Genomic DNA, 20,328 nt, shown 5'->3' with positions numbered 1-20,328 from the left:
GTCTCATCATATATCCCTGGCTGTCCTGGAACTTGCCACATAGACCAGGCTGACCTTGAAATGACAGAGATCTGCTTGCTTCTGCCTCCAGAGTACCAGGGTTAATGGGTGTGCACCAGCACACCTTGACATAAGTAAGTCTTAAAAAAAGAAAAAGTGGACAGTATGGGAACCAGAACTCTTTCCCGCCAGACCCATCCACCAGAGGTTTCTATCAGAAGGTGAATGTACACGGTGACTTTAAAAGGGAAGTCTTTGTGCTCTGTCACCACCAATACTTTAGCTTAGGGATTCTTTTCTTGGGGAAAAATGTCCCAAGACTCAGTGTTTAACAAAATTATAAGGAAGCATGGGCTAGGAGGAGTCATCTGCCTTGTCTGCTGCTAAGAGGAGGCCATCACCTGCCTTGTCTGCTCTGGGGTTGCCTCCCACGGTTCTGAGCATTCTTACCTGGAACCAAGGCATGGACACAGCACTTGGGGTGCCTTTCAAGAAGGCGGTATGTCCTGACGACAGCCAGTAGGCTCGTACTTCTCTCTTCACCCACCAGAACTTCAACCCTGCTGTGTTTTGAGGTTGAAGGAAACATGAACTTTTGGGACCAGCTTGAGTGGTGCTTCTGCTGCCTCCCAGGAAAGCGAGCCAGACAGACTGGTTGTGGTGAGGCTGTGAGGTCCCAGCGAGACAACCTGAGGGACTTTCCAGCTACATTCACCTACAGTGTTGTCTCAGTGCTGGCACAGCTGGCAACAGCAGTACCTCTGTGACCACTGCCCCCAGAATGTGCTTAGGCCATTGGCTTTTATCACCTCATACTTCACTATTGCCGTGTGTGTGTGTGTGTGTGTGTGTGTGTGTGTAGGCCAGAGGTCAATCTTGGGTATCATTTATCAGATTTTTTTCTACTTTGTTTTTTTTTTTTTTATTAATTTTTACTGAGCTCTACATTTTTCTCTGCTCCCCTCCCCGCCTTCCCCCTCCCTATTTCAATCCTCCCCCAAGGTCCCCATGCTCCCAATTTACTCAGGAGATCTTGTCTTTTTCTACTTCCCATGTAGATTAGATCTATGTAAGTCTCTCTTAGTGTCCTCATTGTTATCTAAATTCTCTGGGATTGTGGTTTGTAGGTTGGTTTTCTTTGCTTTATGTTTAAAAACCACCTATGAATGAATACATGTGATAAGTGTCTTTCTGTGTCTGGGTTACCTCACTCAAAATAATGTTTTCTAGCTTCATCCATTTTCCTGCGAAATTCAAGATGTCATTATATTTTTCTGCTGTGTAGCACTCCATTGTGTAAATGTACCACATTTTCCTTATCCATTCTTTGGTCGAGGGGCATTTATCTACCTTGTTTTTTGAGACAGGGTTGCTTACAACCCACCAAGTGAGCTACTCTGGCCAGCCAGCGAGTCCAGAGAATTTGCCTATCCCTCTTTCCCCAGTGAATGGATTGTAAGTATGTATGTACACCATCCCCAGAAGGTTCTGGGGATCAAAATCAGGTCCTCATGCTTGTACAGAGGACTGGCTAGTTTTATGTCAACTTGACACAAACCAGAGTCATCAGAAAGGAGGAAGCCTCAACTGAGAATACAACCTACAGCTACAGGATGAGGCTGTAGGCAAGCCTGTAGGGCATTTTCTTAACTAGTGATTGATGGGGGGGGGCATTGCTGGGCTGGTGGTCCTGGCTTCTATAAGAAAGGAGTCTGAGCAAGCCAAGAGAAGCAAGCCAATAAGCAGCTCCCCTCCATGGTCTCTGCATCAGCTCCTGCCTTAGGTTCCTGCCCTCCTGCCCTGCTTGAGTTCCTGTCCTCACTGCTTTTGATGGTGAATTGTTGTATGGAACCGTGAGTCCCCAGGTTACTTTTGGTCATGGTGTTTATCACAGCAGCAGAAACCCTAATGAAGACATACAGCAAATCATTTTACCAGCTGAGCCATCTCCCCAGGCCACTGCCACATTTAAAAAACAAGTTTTTGGTTTGGTTTTCTTTTCTTTTCTTTCTTTTTTTTTTTTTGCCTTTCTTGGTAGAATTTGAATCTCTTGAAAGCAAAGCAAGTTTATCTCCTGCCTCAGGGCTGGGAGCGTTCAGTGACACTCCCCATGTGGCCTGTCAAGCAGGTCTGTGAGAAGGCTGAGGACACATAGGCAAGGTAGGCTGCCCACCCTGACTAACTCGCTTCTCTGAGGAATCTCACCCTCACAGCCGGGGTCCACTCACCCACAATGGAGAGGATGACCACCACGAAGTCAAAGATGTTCCAGCCAATGGTGAAGTAGTAGTGCCTCAAGGCAAACATCTTGAGCACACACTCACAGGTGAAGAAGATGACGAAGACCAGATTGATCCAGTAGAGAATGTTCTCCATCTGCTTGCTCTGAGTGTCTGTCTCCACCATCATCGTCACCATGTTAAGGCAGATGAGCATCATGATCACGATGTCAAAGGCTTGTTGAGTGACAAAATCAAAGACAATCCCTTGGACTTTGTTCTGCAGAGGAAAGACAGGAAGTGTTCACGAAAGCCGTTAGAGCCACAGAGCCGCTGCCCTGCTCATCATGTGCCCTTGTCGCCTTCTCAGTGACAGTGCTGTCCCTAATATCTGTCAGGAGCGCTGACGGAGCCTGCAGTGTAGTCCTGGATCCCTGGAGCTGCTGATGGGTGCTGGGACCAAACCTGGGTTCTCCGCAAGAGCATCACATGCTCTTAGCTGAGCCACCTCTCCAGGCACCAAATCCAGGGAGTGGAGTGGAGCTTGGGAAACAGCATCTCTTGTTCTCTACATTTTCATTTCTGGCCGACTGGACTGAAGAACACCCAGGAGATGAGCAAGGCATACCTCTAGATGTACACAGGGCTAGTTAAGGGAGCAGGAACTCCTGCATGGGCAGCACCAGCCCACTGGCTGGAGTCCAGATGGCATCAAGAGTAGCCAGCTCCTACTACATCCCTTCTCCGCTTCCTGGTTATGAGATGTAAGCTGCCCACCATCACACCCTTCCTGCCATGATGTTTAAGGGTACAGCAGCCAAGAACATTATTATTTGAAAGATAATCTTACTATATAGCTTAGGCTGGCCTCTAGCTTTGTGACATTCTTGACTTACAGGTAGGGAAGGGGTTACTTTCATTCAGTTCCCTTTGCTCATCTTGGCAGTGTGCTCACTCACAGAAGGGCTCTCAGCACAGGTCAGGCGCTAACAAGCCGCATCACTCCTAGTCCCTAGTCAGTGATGGGGCCCCTGAGCAGAGGGTCAGCAGGCACCAGGCAGGCAGTCACTTCTCTCGCTCCTCCACAGTGACCCTAGTGTGCTCCTCCCAACCAGGTGCAGTGTGCAGTTAGCCTGCCTGTTGTGGAATGTTAGTTTAAGCTGTGTTACATTTATTTATGCTGTGAAACATTTGTTTAATGATGCAAAGATGTGTTGCATTCTTTTATGTTGCATTTGTGTAAGTCTGTGAAGTTGTGTTGCTTTGCCTGTCTAATATACCTGGTTTGTCTAGTAAAAACTTGAATGGTCAATAGCTAGGCAGGAGAGAGAAATAGGCAGGGCTGTACGTAAGAGAGAATAAACAGGAGGAGAAATCTAAGGAAGAGAGCAAGGAATGAGAAAAGAAGGCAAGGAGGACGCCAGGGGCCAGCTATCCTGCCACACGGCCAGTCACAGAGTAAGAAGGAAAGAAAGAGGTAAGAATAAAGAAAGGTGAAAGCTAAGAGGCAAAATGTAGAAATGGGATAATTTAAGTTAGAAAAGCTGGCTAGAAAGAAGCCAAGCTAAGGCCAAGCATTCATAAGTAAGAATAAGTCTCGGTGTGTTTATTTGGGAGCTGGGTGGTGGGTCCCCAAGGAGTAAGAAACCAGCTCCACCTGCCCAGTGCACCTACCAGGGGGCGGGGGATGGGCTTCTGGGGCTTCTTGGAGCCCAGCTTCTTCATGGCGTTGTAGTACTTCTTCTGCTCCTCCGTCATGAAGATGTCCTGGCCTCCAAAGTAAAGGATGGAGAAAGAGCACAATTACAACTGCTCTGCTGGATGCAGACGAGAGCCTCTCTCTCTGAGGTCAGCGTGGGGGCCACACAGTGAGACAGGACTGTCTGACCACAGGCTCTCAGGCAGGGAGTGGAGGGCAAAGGACCAGAAGACAGTCACATCCAGTTTTTTGGGTTTTTTGTTTGTCTGTTTTAAGAGAGTCTCACTATGTAATCCTGGATGGCCTGGAACTATGAAGAGAGACCTACCTGTCTGCTTTTGCCACCACTGTGCCCAGCACTCCCCTCCCAAATATTTTAAAGAAAGATTTTTGAATGCCACAAATGGCGAACTCACTTTTTATGAAATTCAAAATTTGGAACTTGTGGGTTTTTTTGACTCACTGGACAAATAAACTGAACTTATAAACAAGAGAAAGTCTGTTAATCCAGTTTGCTTTGGAATAACTATTACCCATGGGACAAGCGAGGAAATAAACCCTCTGAGGATGGCTTTGAAATCCCACTACGCTATGAATGCCAGGGATCATTGGCGAGTTCTGTTTCTCTGCATGGCAATCTCTGCTGCTTCTCCCCTCCCTCTGGGAAAGCCCCAACAGGAGCGGCCTCAGGAATGTGAGACTGCAGAAAATGTTTGGCAAAGCACACGCTGACAAGTTCAGTCCCAAGCAAAAGGGGTTGTTGGCTGGGGCTGCTGTCTGGACACTGGGCCAGCCTACCATGACAATTTGAGTTTTAGAGACAAGGCCAGAGTGCCTCTCGGGTTAGCCTCTGACCACTGCGATGTGGGGAGGACACCTATCTTTTTCTTCTGTTGATTGAAGTTATCGATGATGACACCAATGAACAGGTTGAGGGTGAAGAAGGAGCCAAAGATGATGAAGATGACGAAGTAGATGTACATGTAGATGTTGTCCTCATACTTCGGCTGCTCGTCCGGCTGTTGGAGGGCAGGAAAGAGGATTTAAGTCACTTCCTGGCTTGGGGTCATGGGCAGGGCTGACTCCAACATGCCAGAGCTACCAGCTCTCTCCCTTCGCGTGCCTGACAAACAGGTGGTGAAGGCCTCAGGTTCTCTGCACTCCCCTGGTCCACACCTGTCCTTCAAGGGCAGTGTCACTTTGGGGATAAGTAACAGGGAAGAGGGGGAAAGGAGGGCTGTCTGCTACGCTTCCACTAGGGGGCAGGACTGAGCAGAGTCACTGCCACCAGGGTCAAGGGTGTAGCCAGGCAGAGTCAGCATGACAAGCAGTTGGGGTTCAGAAGGACACCCGGGGTTCTTCATCCTTCTGCCCCGCTCCCCCCTCCCCTGTCCTTGATGGATCTACCCTACAGTTGCTTTCTATCATTTAAGCCAGTCACATTTTACCACATGTGTCCTTACCTTTCGGGAATCTACAGCTGCATACATGATGTCCATCCAGCCTTTGAAGGTTGCCTGGGAAACAGAGTCAGTCATTAGACTGTGCCAGTTAGGGAGTGGTTGGGAGTCAAGGCAGGGTCCTAAAGGCCAGGCTTAGGTTCGGCAAGAATACAGAGTAGGTTAGGTAGGTACAGCATATATGAACATAGGGGTCACTTTGTCAAAAAAGACTCCAAAGAGTCTCTGACAGTGGCTGAAAATATCACCAAAGCCTGGCGAAGGAACAGACAGTAATGGCTGCACTAACTCTTGCCTGCAGTCTGAGTGCATAGCCCATGGTGGCAACAGGGAGACTGTGTGTGTGAACTTCGCAGTCCACTGGGCGTTTGGACCTCCACCGAGAAGCCACTTTAACAAAGGGTTCCTAAGCACTCACAACTGTATCAAACAGACAACCCCAGAGTCGTGGTACTCATCCTTACTAACACGCCATGCAGCCTGGGAGTGGCTTTCTCCTTGGCAGTCTTCTCAGTCCCCATTTGGCCTGTTGGAGCTGGCACAATGGGCTCAACAGTTCCCAGCTCTGCTATGCTCACCGGGTTCCAGGCTTTGTCCGCTTCCCTCGCTGGATGACCAGGCACATGTGGAGAACCAGCACTTGAGCTAGCTGGAGGCAGCACATTGGTTCTCTGGGGCTGCTCAGATTCCAGTCATGAGCCCAACCCATTTCTCCTTTTAATTCATTAGCTAATTATTTTGTGGTGCTGTGGGATTGAACCTATGGTCTTGTCCATGTTAGGCAAGGGCTATTAAGCCCAAGGAGCCCCAACTTCTTAAACTGTGACAGGACAACAAAGGTACCATCATGGGACAGGAGTGTGTGTCCCATTAGCTGCCCTCTACTGCACCTAACAGTGCTCACCACGGTTAGGGTAGGCTGGGAGCTTCTTCTGCACTCTTACAATTAATACAACAACTGAATGATGTAGGCATGGTAATAACAGGAACAAAACCACAAAATAACAACACCTTAAATAACTGTGCTAGGCATTGTGCTGAGAGTTTTTTTTAAAGCACAAATTCTCTTAACAACCAGGCAAGGTATTATCATCTTCCTTCATCAAAGTGTCAGAGAAGTCGGGCACTTTGTCTCAAGTTACATAGTTAGTAAACGTTAGTGTGTCCGCTCTACACCAGCCTGAGGTCTCAGCCAACAAACGCTCCAAGCATAGGCAAGGGGACAAGAAGGCTAGGGCTGGTAGAACAAGCCTAAGCAAAAGCAGCTTGGCATCTAAAACGAGCCTCTTCCCTGACACACCCAGCCCCACATCTGAGGCTGAGCTGCAGGGGTGGCGGCAGGTAGTCTTGCCTGCCCTTAGCACACTTCAGCATGATCATCCCTGGAGCTCCTCCTCTATCAAACTGGCCTTTGGATCCTTCTTCTCCCACTTCAACTGCATACTGCCTGGTGGAGAGAAGACGGTCCCTCTAGCACAGTGGTTCCTAAAGCTGTGACTCTTAAACACAGTCCTTGTGTTGTGGCGACCCCCAACCACAACTGTAATTTTACTACTGGCGTGAACTGTAATGTAAATGATATCTGATATGCAACCACAAGGGGTCACGACCCACAGGTTGAGAACTATGCTAGCACCTTTTTCCACTGCGGCAATTCTATTTGCTGCTGAGCAGATTCTTCTAAGTGACTGGGGAGTGACCTGTTCTCAAGACACCCCCCGCCCCGTCCCGGGGGAAGGAGAGTGATCCTGACTCTGAGCAGGGCTCTGTGGGCAGCCCGCCTGCCCTGGTCCTCTGGCCCGCCGGCCAGCAGTAACACTCACCACCTGAAGGAGGGCCAGGTACCCGGCCCCCACGTTGTCGAAGTTGATCTTCACGTTCTTCCACCTGATCTCTGTGTTGTTGCCCTCCATGAGCTTCTCACAGTCCGTTTTATTGTTGACGATTTCAATTTCAAAGCGGATTTCTGAGGTCTCATTGAAGCAGTAGTGGTACTTTCCCGCGAACAGGTTGACTCCCATAATGCTGAAAATCAGCCAGAAGATGAGACACACCAGCAGCACATTCATGATGGAGGGGATGGCGCCCACCAAGGCATTCACCACCACCTGCATTGGAAGGGGGGCTGCTGAGTGCGGGCACAAAGTGAAAAGGAACACTCTTTTGGTTTCCAGGAGGGGAATGCTATTTCTGTGGCTTTTCTGCCATGAAAGCACCGTGTTGCCTTTGCAACTGGCATAACTGGACAGGTCCACAGGCAGGACCCCAAATATTTAAGTCATTGTACTATATTTGGGTGAATTTTAGTAAGTTGTGTTAATTTCAGTTTATAATTAAATTCCCCTGCCCAAGTTGACTCTAATGTTTTTCTAAGCACCAACCTGGGACCAGAAAAACAATTTCTTAGTCCAGTCTCCCTCATTTTCAACTGACAAAACACCCCCGCCCAGGAACTCTGAGCAATTGCAAGCTCACTAGAAGCTTTTCAACACACACTCCCCCTCTGAAAACCAAGGCACGACTGTTCAGAATCAGCTGCCCTCTGGGTTAGCACGGTACAGAAAGTCTTACAACTATGCAAGGCAGTTATCTCTTTTCAGGCAACAGCTGAGCATGCACATTTTGCAGGCTCAAGGAAGAAAGAAAAAGCTATATTCCCTCTACCAAACAGTTTAAGATAAAATTGGAGCAGATGTGAGTCTCACTTAAGGTTCTTTGTGGTTCTCCTTCTGATATGTTGACTTCTCATGCCTCTGCTTGGTCCAGGCCTCAACTCCATTCTTCAGTTTTAGAAATTAAAATGGCTTAAAGCTTTCTGGAGGGTTTGGGTTAGATCACTGCTCTTGGACCTAAATACTGGTGTACTGTTAAAACAATGGTAAATAAAGCCCAGGAATCAATTTTTTTAAAAAAAGAGCCTTTAGGAGCAGAAGTTTCTCGGGTTTTGTGCTGGAGGCAGCTGGCAGGACCTCCCCTCCCCGCAGTTTAACCAGTGCTCAGAGCTCACACAGCGACACTGGAGCCCATGCAATGTCTCGAGCAGAGCCGCTGAAGCCGGAAAGGCTGTCCCGACAGCTGCATGTTTCTACTCCAGATTGTACTCATTGGAAGACATGGCTGGGAAGACAGCTGCTCTGCCCTCTACTGAAAACAGCTGTAGTTTCTCTTCCGTTTAGACCGCCCATTTTGTCACTTTTCAACTCCTATGTGAAGATCTTTAGACTGAGAGGCAGTTGCTTCTTAATTCTTAGACCAAGAAACCTCTTGTAGACCAGTTAGTCAGGTCTACAAACACCTATTCCTTCAAGCAAGGGCACCCAGGATTTCTGAACTCTGGAGATTCTCCATACTATTTTGTGCATTTACCAAAGGTGCTGATAGATTTGACTTTCACCTCCTCACTCTACAGTTTCCACCCTTTGGTGGGAGCACCACAAAGCAATGAAGTGTGGAAGAGGACAGGCAAAGGGGACGATCCACGAGCGGAACAGTGGCTTCTCCAACAGTAAGAACAGACTGCATGAAGCTTCACAAACTTGTGTGGTGGCACATCTCGACAGAGCTTGGGGACACCATGGTGTGGGATAGAGGGCAGCACCCAGGGGTGGAAACCTGGAGGTAAGTCAGCCTGTTGCCTGCTCTGTGAATTCTTCCCACGGTAAGGGTGCTGCTGAGCTCTTGTCAAACTCAGTCTATCCTGGTCTATGGAGGTGTCCACATGTTCCAGTAAACTATGGATGCAAGATACTGACCACAAGGGAGAGCTAGCTAACCTGAGGCGATCTCTTTGAACCTTTATTTTCTCAAGTCTGATGCTAATCTGAGCCTTATGGCTCATAGGATACAAAAGTCCTATTTAATAGAGGGTATCTATAAAACGGACTTTGCCGTCTGTGCTGGGGACTGAACCAGGCCTCCCATATGCTGGACAAGGGCATCTCCTCTAAGCTGACTCTCAGGTTCTGCAGTGTAGTTTTATTTGTTGTTCACAACTACTAGAGAACTTCTTACCTTAGTTTTACAAATAAAATAGTAAACAGATTTGGTGGAATTTACTCACCGCTCTGTTTGCTGTGGACACTTCACCAAGCTGTGCGCTATGTGGCAGAACTGACTGCTCTGGAGGGACAGCTCTAGTGTTGTTCTCCCTCTCTCATGACAAGTACCCTGCTAATGACAACGTTCTCACTTGATACACCACATCACCCCTCCGCCCCAATTATGATGAAATCTACTATTGGAAAAAGCTAGATTTCCACTGCTTAGACACAGAACTCAAGGGCAGGTTCTAGAAACCTGTAAGAGGGCTGCAGCTTTCAAAGGCAGCTTATACTTAGCAATGGATACAAACACAACTTAACTGATGAGAAAAATCCAGTGGGTGTTAGTTCTTACGTTTTGCCATCCCCAGACTGCCTAGGACACTACTCTGGCTACAGTGAGCTAGTTTTCGCGTCTGGCAGAGGGAACATGGCTTTAACAACAACTATGCACTGGCCACAGAGATGCATGCACGTCTCACAGCAGCAAACACCCTCGGCGCTAACAGCAAGGGCTGAAGGGTTACTATGGAGGAGAGAAAAGCAAGGAGCGACATCAAGTGTTCCTTTGCCAATAGCAGGACTGTTGCAAGTTCTGGTCTTTGGTTTGAGGAAGGAGAGGAGACTGAAGTGAGTACCCCAGGGTAGGCTGGGACGACATCCCCTTTCAAGGCAAAGGCTGAGCTAGCACCAGAGCAGCACAGCGACAGTTGAGCCCGTCTGCATGGGTGATGGTCAGTGTGTCAAGGCTTCTTAGCTCAGAGTTTTAGGTGGCATCCTGCAAATGCTGGCATTTTGAAGAAGCCAAGCTACTGAATGAAACACACACCCCACGGAAAAAAAAATCATACTTGAGTAAACACAGGTACTACTGGGTAGCTTGCTATTAACATAGCCTCGCATCCTCTTGTAGGTACTTTGCCCTAGAAGGCAGGAATGGATCTCTGAGCCCTGTCCACTCGCCCAAGCAGCCAGCTAGCGCTGCTGGCGGACAGGACTAACCTCCCTTCCCCGCACTGAGCACTACTGCTGCAACTTGCAGCTTTGGGCTCACATCTGTTCTCGCCTACATTACCTCAACCAAAAAACCGCAAGGTCATTAAAAAAACTGAAACTCCCTTTTGAGCTGATCGTCTATTCTGGACTTTGGGCTTCTAATCTGCTTGAGAGTCAGCAAGTCCAAGTTTTGGGGGAAATGGCAAATGAGAGGAGAGGGAAGGGAGGAAAAGAGTTGAGTGGGAAAGGGGAGGTCACCAGAAGGATTCCTGCATCTGGAACTCAAACCACTTCCTCTGGGCAAACGCCTCCAGCTGGTCCATGACGACTGCTTTTGACACAGCGACAGAAATAAGCAACCAAGTGGAGAGAGTGCCTGGTGCTAAATGGCCGCGCTGGGCGCTGTCTGTAGGGAGCGGCTACCTCCTCTAGGAGGTCCAGGATCCTTGTTAGGGACTAGGCTCAGGTCTAGCAATCAATGCCTTTGATGGAATGTCCAGAGCTGCATCCAGTCCAGAGGGTTTCTGCCACCAAGGTGGATTATTAACTCTAAAACTACTAAAGCTTATTATCACTGATGAAAAACGTGTGCAGATAGGGAAGCAGAGACAAGCATTTTAATCCTGCTCCCACTCACACCATGGCCGTCTCACCCATCGACTCTGAAGCAGCACACACTGGTAGGAACAGTACCTGTCTTAGCCACACGCTGGAACCTCTTAACTCGTGGGAAAAGACTTGGAGTTCCTTTCTAAGTAGAACAAATTGACTGCCCTGGAACTGCCCTTCCTGCAGAAGGCTCAGGAGGGCTATTGATGGCTCACATTAGTAAGCCCATCTATGACCATGCTTAGAGCAAACGGGAGTTCATTGCAGATAGCATTCGTTTCATACGCTAAAATAATAAAATTCCTAAGTCCCCAAAGAGTGTCTGTCACCTTTAGCTCTGTGGACTAGTGACCAGGCTCACAGATGATGAATGGGCACAGCTGCACTCTCCTGGTCTCTAGCTTTGCCAGTAAGTCTACTTCAAGTGGACCATTGCAACTGTTCCGTTTTCATGCCTACGTTTTGACATGTGCACATTTAAAGACATCCTCTGGTTTGCTCTCCTGCATGGATTCAATGTCTAAAGTTAAGTGTGCTTTCTTGGGCCCCATAAGTATAACCAGCCCCCCTGATTAGCACAGGGCAACAATCACCACTGAACGGGCTGCCCATGTGATTGTCTGGAAAACAATTTTTTAGGGTGTGTACATATATCTGTGCACACTAACAATTATTAAAACCAAAAGAGACAAGAAAAAACATCAAAAGAGAAATCCTCGTTTCTAATATGGCAGGTGACAACCTCTGTGTTGTCTGGACTGTGTAGTGTATTGTCCAAGTAGGAAGAGGGTCTCAAGGAATTTCAGAACCAGCTGATATGCAATCACCTAGCATTGTCTGCTGTTCTGATGGAGTGAGGACAGGGACCACAGAGCATGGGCGGAGGGTTGGGTGAGGGGAAAAGCTTCGCTACAGACAGGCTCCAGTCCTTATGGGACTGGGCTGAGAACAACAAGGTGCAATAAGAGGAATCAGAATGGAAAGAAAAGCATCTCTTCTCCCAGGGTCATGCCAAATTCTGCTCTGCCCCCAGTTCCAAGCCTGCCACCCTGTCTTCAAGTCCCTTTTTGGCTGCTTTCTTAGTGACCTCAAGGCCACAGACCCCATCTGGCTGCTGCCCCTACCCAGCATTCTGCCTGCCTCAACCTATGCTTTTCAGTGGGTTTCTGGGTTGTAATTCCCCTTCTTTGCACCTGGTGATTCTCCCTATAAATTCAACAGCCCAGAAAGCCGCCCCAAGTGCTACAGGTAAGCCAGGCCAAAGGAAGGGAGCCAGTGTTAACAGGTTCTACAGAGGCACGCTGTTGGGGGCGGGCCAATATGAGTGTGATGAGGCAGCTTAATGCAGCTCCCCTGCACACGGGGCGGCTGCGAGGAAGAGAGTGGAGGACCAAATCAGCGGCTGCATCACAGCGGCTGCATCACAGAGCCCGCGCTGGGATGCTATTCCCACCATGTGATCAGTTCTAGCATGCTTTAACAGTTTCCATTGGCATGCAGAAGGATCGGCTGCTCTTAATAGCTTACCCTCATCCCTTCAAATCGTGATAAGGCTCTTAGGGGTCTCAATGCTCTTAGGGTCCTAAGGGACTTTATGGCACCTAGTTCCGAGTAGCCCAGGGCATTAGCTATAAGGCTGACTAAAGAGACCTACACGGAGACAGAAGAGAAAAAAAGAAAAAAAAAGAAAGAAAAGAAAAGAAAAGAAAAGAGAGGTTCCAGTGTGTTAGAATAAAACCCTAACACTGATTTAACAGACGGGGGCCCCAGCAGAGGAAATGGGTGACACCGGCTGCCTACTTCAGCCTACTTCAACTTGACTCAAACGACCTGGAAGGAAAGGTGGTTGAAAGAGGCAGAAGAAAAACACAGAGGGAAGAGAGAATAAAGGGCAGGCGCAGGACACACAGGCAAGTTGGAAAGGGAAGAGGCTGCGGGGAGGGAGAGGAGGAGGTCCCATTGGAAGGAGAGGAGCCTGAAGAGATGACAAGAACCTTACCCTCGCCCTTTACAGTCTGCAGCTCCCAGAAGTTCCCATTAAATTAAGCCAGACATACTTAATGGTACCTATGGAAAAGAATACAGATAAATACACACACTCCACACCAGCTGCCCCTCCTCAGCTCAGCCACCTAGGATTTCCGACAAGGACAAGCTCTCTTATCCTGGTTGACAAGAAACCATTTGAGAATTGGACAAGTCAGTACATTAACAAAGAGAACATTGTAAGGACCACAGGTGACTGTCTTCCCAACAGCCCCCTCGGTGGGACCCTGACCCTCTGAGAACTACTTACCCAGCTCCCTCTTACTCTTAACTGTAGCCTCCATCTTTTAAGCCCAACTATCACCCTTCATGGCCATAGGATTTTTGTGATCACAGGAACCAAATCCATCCTCTTTGTCATTTCCCTCCTTTCCTTCCAGAATAGCTCCAAACGCACTGGCCTCTGCCAGTTCGAGGACAGTCTTCGATTACTCTGCTCCTTAACATAGTAACTAGAAGAGACTGGGGAGAGGGTCATCCCATGTGTAGACAGAAATCCCCACCAGAGAGGAGAGGGTCATTCCATGTGTAGACAGAAATCCCTACCAGTGGTAGCTTGGAGGCCAGGACGAGACCCAGACTGCTGACCCGAGCCAGTGCTTGGTCGACCTGGGCAGGCTGCGGAGACCTAGCTCCAGCACGCAGGTGACATGGCAGTATTTCAACAGATCAGTGTGTGTGAACCACCCAGAGCTGAACTGCTGATGTCCTGGAGTGAGGACCGCAAGCCTAAACTCAGGTCAAACCTCCCTGTTCCCCAAGAGCATACTCCCTTGCTCCTACTATCAGGATAACCCTTAATACTGGGTACTAGCCACACCTAGAGCTGCCTGGGCTAGACCTGAGCAAGACAGGGCTCCTCAGGGGCCCTGAACATACTTTACCTAGTCCTATCTGAGAAGGTCTGCTTAGGGCTTCTCACAGCAGCCTTGTTCTCACACCATATTCTATTGTATTAGAACATGATTCTGGGATGGGCTAAAATATTCCCTCTACTGGGAAGTAGAGGTTCTAAGTCTGCTTAAATTGATGTTTCAAAGCCAAAGCCATTGAGATAAGAGAAAAAAAATCTACAACTTAGTTTCGTCTGCTGTTTTTGATTTTCCATAGAAAATCACACACACACACACACACACACACACACACACACATACACACACACACTTCCTGCATGAGATTAAACCCAGGCCTTGTGTATGCTAGGCAAGTGTTTTATTACTGAGCTACATCCATAAACATTAAAAAATCTTTATTTTATTTTATTTTTGAGATAGGGTTTCTCTATGTGGCCCTGGCTGTCCTGAAACCCACTCTGGAGACCAGGTTGAACTGTGAATTCACAAAGATCGGCTTGCCTCTGCCTCTTGTGTGTTGGGATTAAAGGCCACCAAGCCTGGCTACAAGTTTTATTTTTTTTTTAAAGAAGACGTTTATAATTCAGAACTAGAATTAATAAAGATAGAAGCAGAAGGTCAATGAAAGAACAGGAAGTAGGCTTAAAGGATTCAGTTCTAACATAGGTGCAAGCCCACAAACATATGCTCATAGCCTCTCAGCTTTGCTGCCGTCTATGGAGTCCTAGGTAGTGTTCAAAGCTAATCAGGAAGGAAGCGCAGCTCTCCTAGGCTCTCCATGCTCTGTGATGGTGGTGCGAGGTTAATCTTTACCCAAGTCCAGGGTCTCAAAAACCCTTATCTAGTACACAGTAGCCAACCTATCACTTTCCTTTTATTTATAATGATTAATAAAAATTTATATGGAGCTGTCTCTTGACTACTATAGTCAGGAAAAGCCAACTATATCTTTAATTTACAAAAAGATTCATTTATTTTTAAGTATGTGTTTGCCTGTATGTGCGTGCACACATGTGCGGCTGGAGGTGCTTTGTTATTCCCCTGGAACTGGAGTCACATGGGCAATGAAAATCGAACTCCAATCCTCTGACAGAGCAGTGAGCACTTTTAATTGCTGAGCCACCTCTCCGAACTGCAAGTCAACTCTTAACCCCATGGAGTCTAGAACTGCCCAACTGTTAGCTGCTCTTAAGGGGACATCTGAAGGTAAGCTACCCCACTCAACTAGGTAGCTCAGTTCAAAAGTCCTCTGGAACAGCTTCACTTTGTGAAGCTTTGGGGGGGGGGTATAGATCGCAAAAGCCTAAACTTTGAGTGTCTAGAGACCCCGTGTCAAGCAGGAGGACCCCAGGTCTGAAGGGCAGCAGCTTTACTAATAACACGGCAGTGGGAGGAAGGTAGAGGAGGTACAGAGGCCAATTAAGAGGCTGGCCCTAAAGCTGCCACTGAGAGGGGATCTGCTCAGTTGTTCAGCAAGGCCAGCAAGGTCCCCTCTGGACTGTTTCTCAGTCTCCTGGGTCTCCACGTTAAACTCCTACAGGACATAATCAGAACATTTGTTCAAGTGTACAAAGTAATCAAACCTAAAAAAAGAAGAGAAAGAGAGAGGGAAAAAAAAACAAAGAAAAGGCATTAAAGAGACAAAGTTGAGGCTGTTGCAGGTACAGAAGCAAGCGAATACTGGATGATGTCTCCAAAGAGCCAAGGTCAGCCCGAGGTTCCTGTTCTGGAATGGATGTGCTCACTAACCCTGAAAGTAATGGGGGAACGTTCCCGGAGAAAGATGACACAATTCTTTTACAGGAGATAAAAGCCAATGTAGACAAAGACCTGAGAAAAATAAAACGTGACTGTTTGGGAATCCACATGGCTTACGGATAAAGAGAACTGATCTAAGGTGTCTGGACTTTCCTCGTGGGTCTATAAAAGCAGGGTTCATAGCAGCTTTAAGAGACAGCAAGGAAAAATGAGTATCTGTTAGGGTAACAGGCACGGAGGTGAATGATTCAGACACGAAGTCATCACATGTGAGACAGGGTGCTGCAGATACCTACAAGCTTGTCAGTGTCCGCAGAATGAGACACACTCCTCCAGTGAACAGCAAACACTCGTGGCAGGTCTAGTTATCTGGGTGCTAATCAATGCCTTATTTTCCATTCACACTGTTCCTCCTGAGATAGAATTTCACTGTCCAGGACAGCTCTGGTTGTCCTGGAACTCGCTCTGTAGACTAGGCTGCCATTAAACTCACAGAGAACTGCTTGCCTCCTGAGTGCTGCCATTATCCATCCACAGTGTAGAAGTGGAATTTCTAAATCCATCATCACTGAGTAGGTTATCCCTATACAGCAGGGTATGATTCTCTGTGTGTCACTTTCTTAGCTCCAAGAGAAAAGCTATGGTTGATATGGTTGATATGGTTGATACTCTACAACACTGAGCAGGCTTTGCACAACATGGATATTCAATAAACCTGTACACAGGGATTAACAGACAGAGGAGAGAGGTCCTGTAGGAGCGCTGTTCTTACAGTCTGGGTTACCTTGACCTAAGGCTAGGTCAGAGTTCCTGGGAAGCTGGTACAAGCTCTCCAGGGCTGGGGCTTTGTCCACTTGTCCTCCTGGGACTCTTTATGAACTAAGGCAATTCAATACAGAATATAGTATTCAATTTATGTTGATTACCAACAGCTGGTATAGGGACAGTCTTCAGAGCTAATGTGAGGCCCCACAACAATTGCCAAAGCTAGAGGAACTGACAGACTATAGACAATTAGCAATGCCTGTCCTATTGCTTCACCTTCCTCCTGCCCAGTATATAAAGAAAACACTTGCTAGAGAAGTGGTGGCCTGCAGGTGGACGTTCTTAGCAGCAGAGCAGGATTCAGGGGTGTGTGCTGTGTCTTCCTTGAATCTGGGGTTGCTCAGTCCAAAGAGGAACTGGTTTAAGTTGGAGTATGGAGGAAAATGGAAACTTTATTTCACGGCACAGTGCTCGGGCAGCTAGAGCATGGCAGTGGACCAATCCATCTGAGTCCTCAGTGAGTCCAACAGAGGAAGGACTCTGTGGGCATCTTTCTGAGTCAAGGTGCCCCGGGGGTCACTGTGCACTTCCCCGTCTCTAGGGAGAGCCCATCAAGCTCCAGGTACCATCCTACATTTGTCCCCATAAGCTGGAAGCCAAGCTGCTTAGGTGTGCACTTCTGTTAACTTCAAGGACCCGTCTACTTCCCTGGGGGCCATGCGTGTTTGGCTCACTTAAAGGTTGCAGGCTGGCCTCTTCCCCTCATTTACATATTTTCCCAAAGACTAGTGTGCTGGCTGTTCTTGGAGGTCAACATGAGTACATCTGGAGGTAATTAAAACCCCAACTTAGAGGGCACACTTGTGAGGGATTTATTAATTTGGAATAGGAAGATCCACTTCTAATCCAGACCTTTGAGACAGGAAGATTCACCTCTAATCTGGGTCACATTTCCTGCTGGAAGCCTAGATAAGGACAAGGGAGAAGAAAGCTTTGCTCTTGGCCTGCTTGCTAGCAAGTCCTTTCCTTCCCTAGCATTGGCGCCTACTTCTTTGGGATTCTGGGATATGCTGACAGCTAAGACTCCAGCCTCATGGACTAACAATGATGGATTCTTGGACCACAGCCAGCCATTTTGGGATTAGCTGGATCGTAGCCTGTAAGTCATTCTAATAAATCCCCTTTCTGTAGGGATTCATTCTGTTGAGTCCTGTTCCTCTAGAGAACCCTGACTAAGAAAGCCAGCTTCTTGAAGCAGAAGATGGGCACAATGACAACTCTCAAAGCAGTCATTAATGTGGGAAGGGAATGTGTTTATGAAGCGGAAGTCATTGCTGGGGCAGTCCTGGACTCCTGTTACACGACTGAGAAAGATTTCCCAACTGAACTACCCTAGGTCCCGCTGGAATTCAGCAGGCAGTTTGCCACACTGTCCACAAAGCTTCTAAACATGCTTGCCCGGTCTCCAGCCTTCAGACCGTCCATCTCTGTGCCCTTCTCAGATTCCAGGTACATTCTCCACAGCCCCGGCCCCGCACTTCGCACACACCCTTTCTTTAAACGCTGCAAGGGAGAAGTCTTAGTTACACGGAGAGAGGAAAGCAGTCGTTGTTAGTGAGGTAGAGAAGCAAGTGCTGGCGGCGTGAGAAACAGTCAACGATGCTACTGCCTCCAACCTGAAAACGCAACATGGCAGCTCACGGTCATGAAGGACAGGGCCAGAGAGCCTGGAGGGGAGAAGTTCTCATTTGGTGATCACAGTAGAAATGGTAACACCACAGGCCTTCTTCCCAGGAAAAGTGACTCAATTAGCACCTCTGGGAAATCTCCATGGACATGGGCATGAGTAACAGACCGTGCCCCATTCCTGCATCCCCACCTCATCCCCACACCCCTCCTCATCCCCACACCCCTCCTCATCCTCACACCCCTCCTCATCCCCACACCCCACCTCATCCCCACACCCCTCCTCATCCCCACACCCCACCTCATCCCCACACCCCTCCTCATCCCCACACTCCACCTCATCTTTCATCTCAGAATCCCATCTCATAGTAGCAGAAAGGGATATTCCACTGACTGGGATCAGGAAACTTCTGGCGTCCAGGTTAAAGTCAGAGGACTTTTTGAATCTAAACAAGCTAGGCCCAGCAGTGTGAAGAACAGGACAGCCGCTGGGACAATGCAGGGTCTACAGAGGTCCCACTCTCAAATAAGGTTTTCCTCAAACCCACAGCTATGTGCTAATTGCTAACCTAGCCCAGGTAGTCCCAGCTCAAGCTAGAAAGGGCAAGAAATGGAAAACAGGACACCTACAGCCACGATGAGGAAGTCCAGCCAGCACCAGGCATTGGTGAAGAACTTGACGAAGCCATAGGCTGTCCATTTGAGCAGCATCTCCAGGATGAAGATGTAGGTGAAGACCTTGTCTGCGTACTCCAGGATGGTGCGGATGGTCTTCCTCTGCTCAATGTAGATGTCCTCGAAGGCCTGGAAGACAGGCGACAGCTGCCTAGCCAGCAGGAGCACGCCACTGCGGCAGCTTGTCACACAGCAAGCTGCCCACATCAGTTCCCACTTTGCCCATTTACCGGTTAGTGATGCTGGGCCTGGACCCCGTGGCCACCACTGAGCTCCCAGGCTAGTGTTTTATAGACAGGTAATTCACATCCCATAGAATCCAGCTCTTTAAATGCATAATTTAGTGGCTTTTAGGCTAAAGCACCACCACAGCACTTTATAACATTTTCACTACCCACTTACACATCTCCCCATCATCCTCCTCCCCACAGCCTCTTGGTCCTCGGCATACTAATCTGTCCTTCCTGGACATTTCATAGACATGAGATGATCCTATACATGTTCTATGTGCCTGGCTTCTTCTTCTTCTTCTTTTTTGAGACAGGGTTTCTCTGTGTAGCCTTAGCTGTCCTGGAACTACCTCTTGCAGATCAGGCTGGCCTCGAACTCACAGAGATCCACCTGCCTCTGCCTCCCAAGTGCTGGGATTCAAGGCATGCGCCACCACTGCCTGGCCTGGCTGCTTCTTTTAAAAGATTTGTTTTCTTTTTGATCACATGTCTGTGTGCATGTCTGTATGTTTGCATACGGGTACGAGTGCATGAGTGCAGGTGCCTGTGGACGCTGGAGATGCTGCATCGCCTGCTGCTGGAGTTATAGGCAGTTGTGAACTGCCTGATGTAGGTGCTAGAAATTGAACTCAGGTCCTCTGAAAAAGTGGCATGCACTCTTAACAGCTCAGCCATCTCTTCAACCTTTATGTCTGGGTTCTTAACTAAGCACAAAGTCTCAATCTCCCCACACTGTAGCACATATTCAGTCTTTATGGGAGAGCATGATTCTATGTGTATATAGACCACATTTTGTCTACTCATCGTTAGTTGGCGGATACCTGGGCTGTTCATATTTTTAAGCTAGTATAAATAATTCTGCCTGGAGTATTTGTGTTTTAGGTGACAATGTGTTTCCATTTCTTCTTTCTCTCTCTCTCTCTCTCTCTCTCTCTCTCTCTCTCTGTCTCTCTCTCTGTCTCTGTCTCTCTCTCTCTCTCCTCCTCTTCCTCCTCCTTTCTCCTCCTCCTCTTCTTCTTCTTCTTCTTCTTCTTCTTCTTCTTCTTCTTCTTCTTCTTCTTCTTCTTCTTTCTTTTCTCTCTCTTTTTTTTCCTGGTTTTCCTCTGTGTAGCTTTGGAGCCCATTCTGGAAATCACTATGTAGACCAGGCTGGCCTTGAGCTCACAGAGATTCATCTGCCTCTGCCTCCCTAGTGCTGAGATTTGCATCACCACTGCCTGGCCATAAGATCAGGAATAGAATTTGCTGGTAACATCTTGACATTTTTGAGGAACTGGCAACTGTTTTCCAC

At 48.0% G+C, this 20,328-nt stretch overlaps 1 protein-coding gene across 1 annotated transcript in view; it reads right to left on the bottom strand.

Moving 5' to 3' along the window:
* The window catches only part of Scn8a (sodium voltage-gated channel alpha subunit 8), a 171,050-nt gene that overhangs the window by 6,767 nt on the left and 143,955 nt on the right, over positions 1 to 20,328 (bottom strand). Inside the window, exons 20-25 of the mRNA XM_038342097.2 lie at positions 18,763 to 18,936; positions 7,202 to 7,486; positions 5,382 to 5,435; positions 4,800 to 4,937; positions 3,894 to 3,998; positions 2,229 to 2,499 (exon numbers count right to left, since the gene is read on the bottom strand). Coding sequence (XP_038198025.1) covers positions 2,229 to 2,499; positions 3,894 to 3,998; positions 4,800 to 4,937; positions 5,382 to 5,435; positions 7,202 to 7,486; positions 18,763 to 18,936 — 1,027 coding nt within the window. The remainder of the gene's footprint in view (positions 1 to 2,228; positions 2,500 to 3,893; positions 3,999 to 4,799; positions 4,938 to 5,381; positions 5,436 to 7,201; positions 7,487 to 18,762; positions 18,937 to 20,328) is intronic.

The sequence above is a fragment of the Arvicola amphibius genome, chromosome 9 (assembly GCF_903992535.2).
Source record: "Arvicola amphibius chromosome 9, mArvAmp1.2, whole genome shotgun sequence".
In the NCBI taxonomy this organism is placed as follows: Eukaryota; Metazoa; Chordata; class Mammalia; order Rodentia; family Cricetidae; genus Arvicola; species Arvicola amphibius.
Note: the sequence above shows the minus strand (reverse complement) of the source record. Positions and strands in the feature narration are given on the sequence as shown.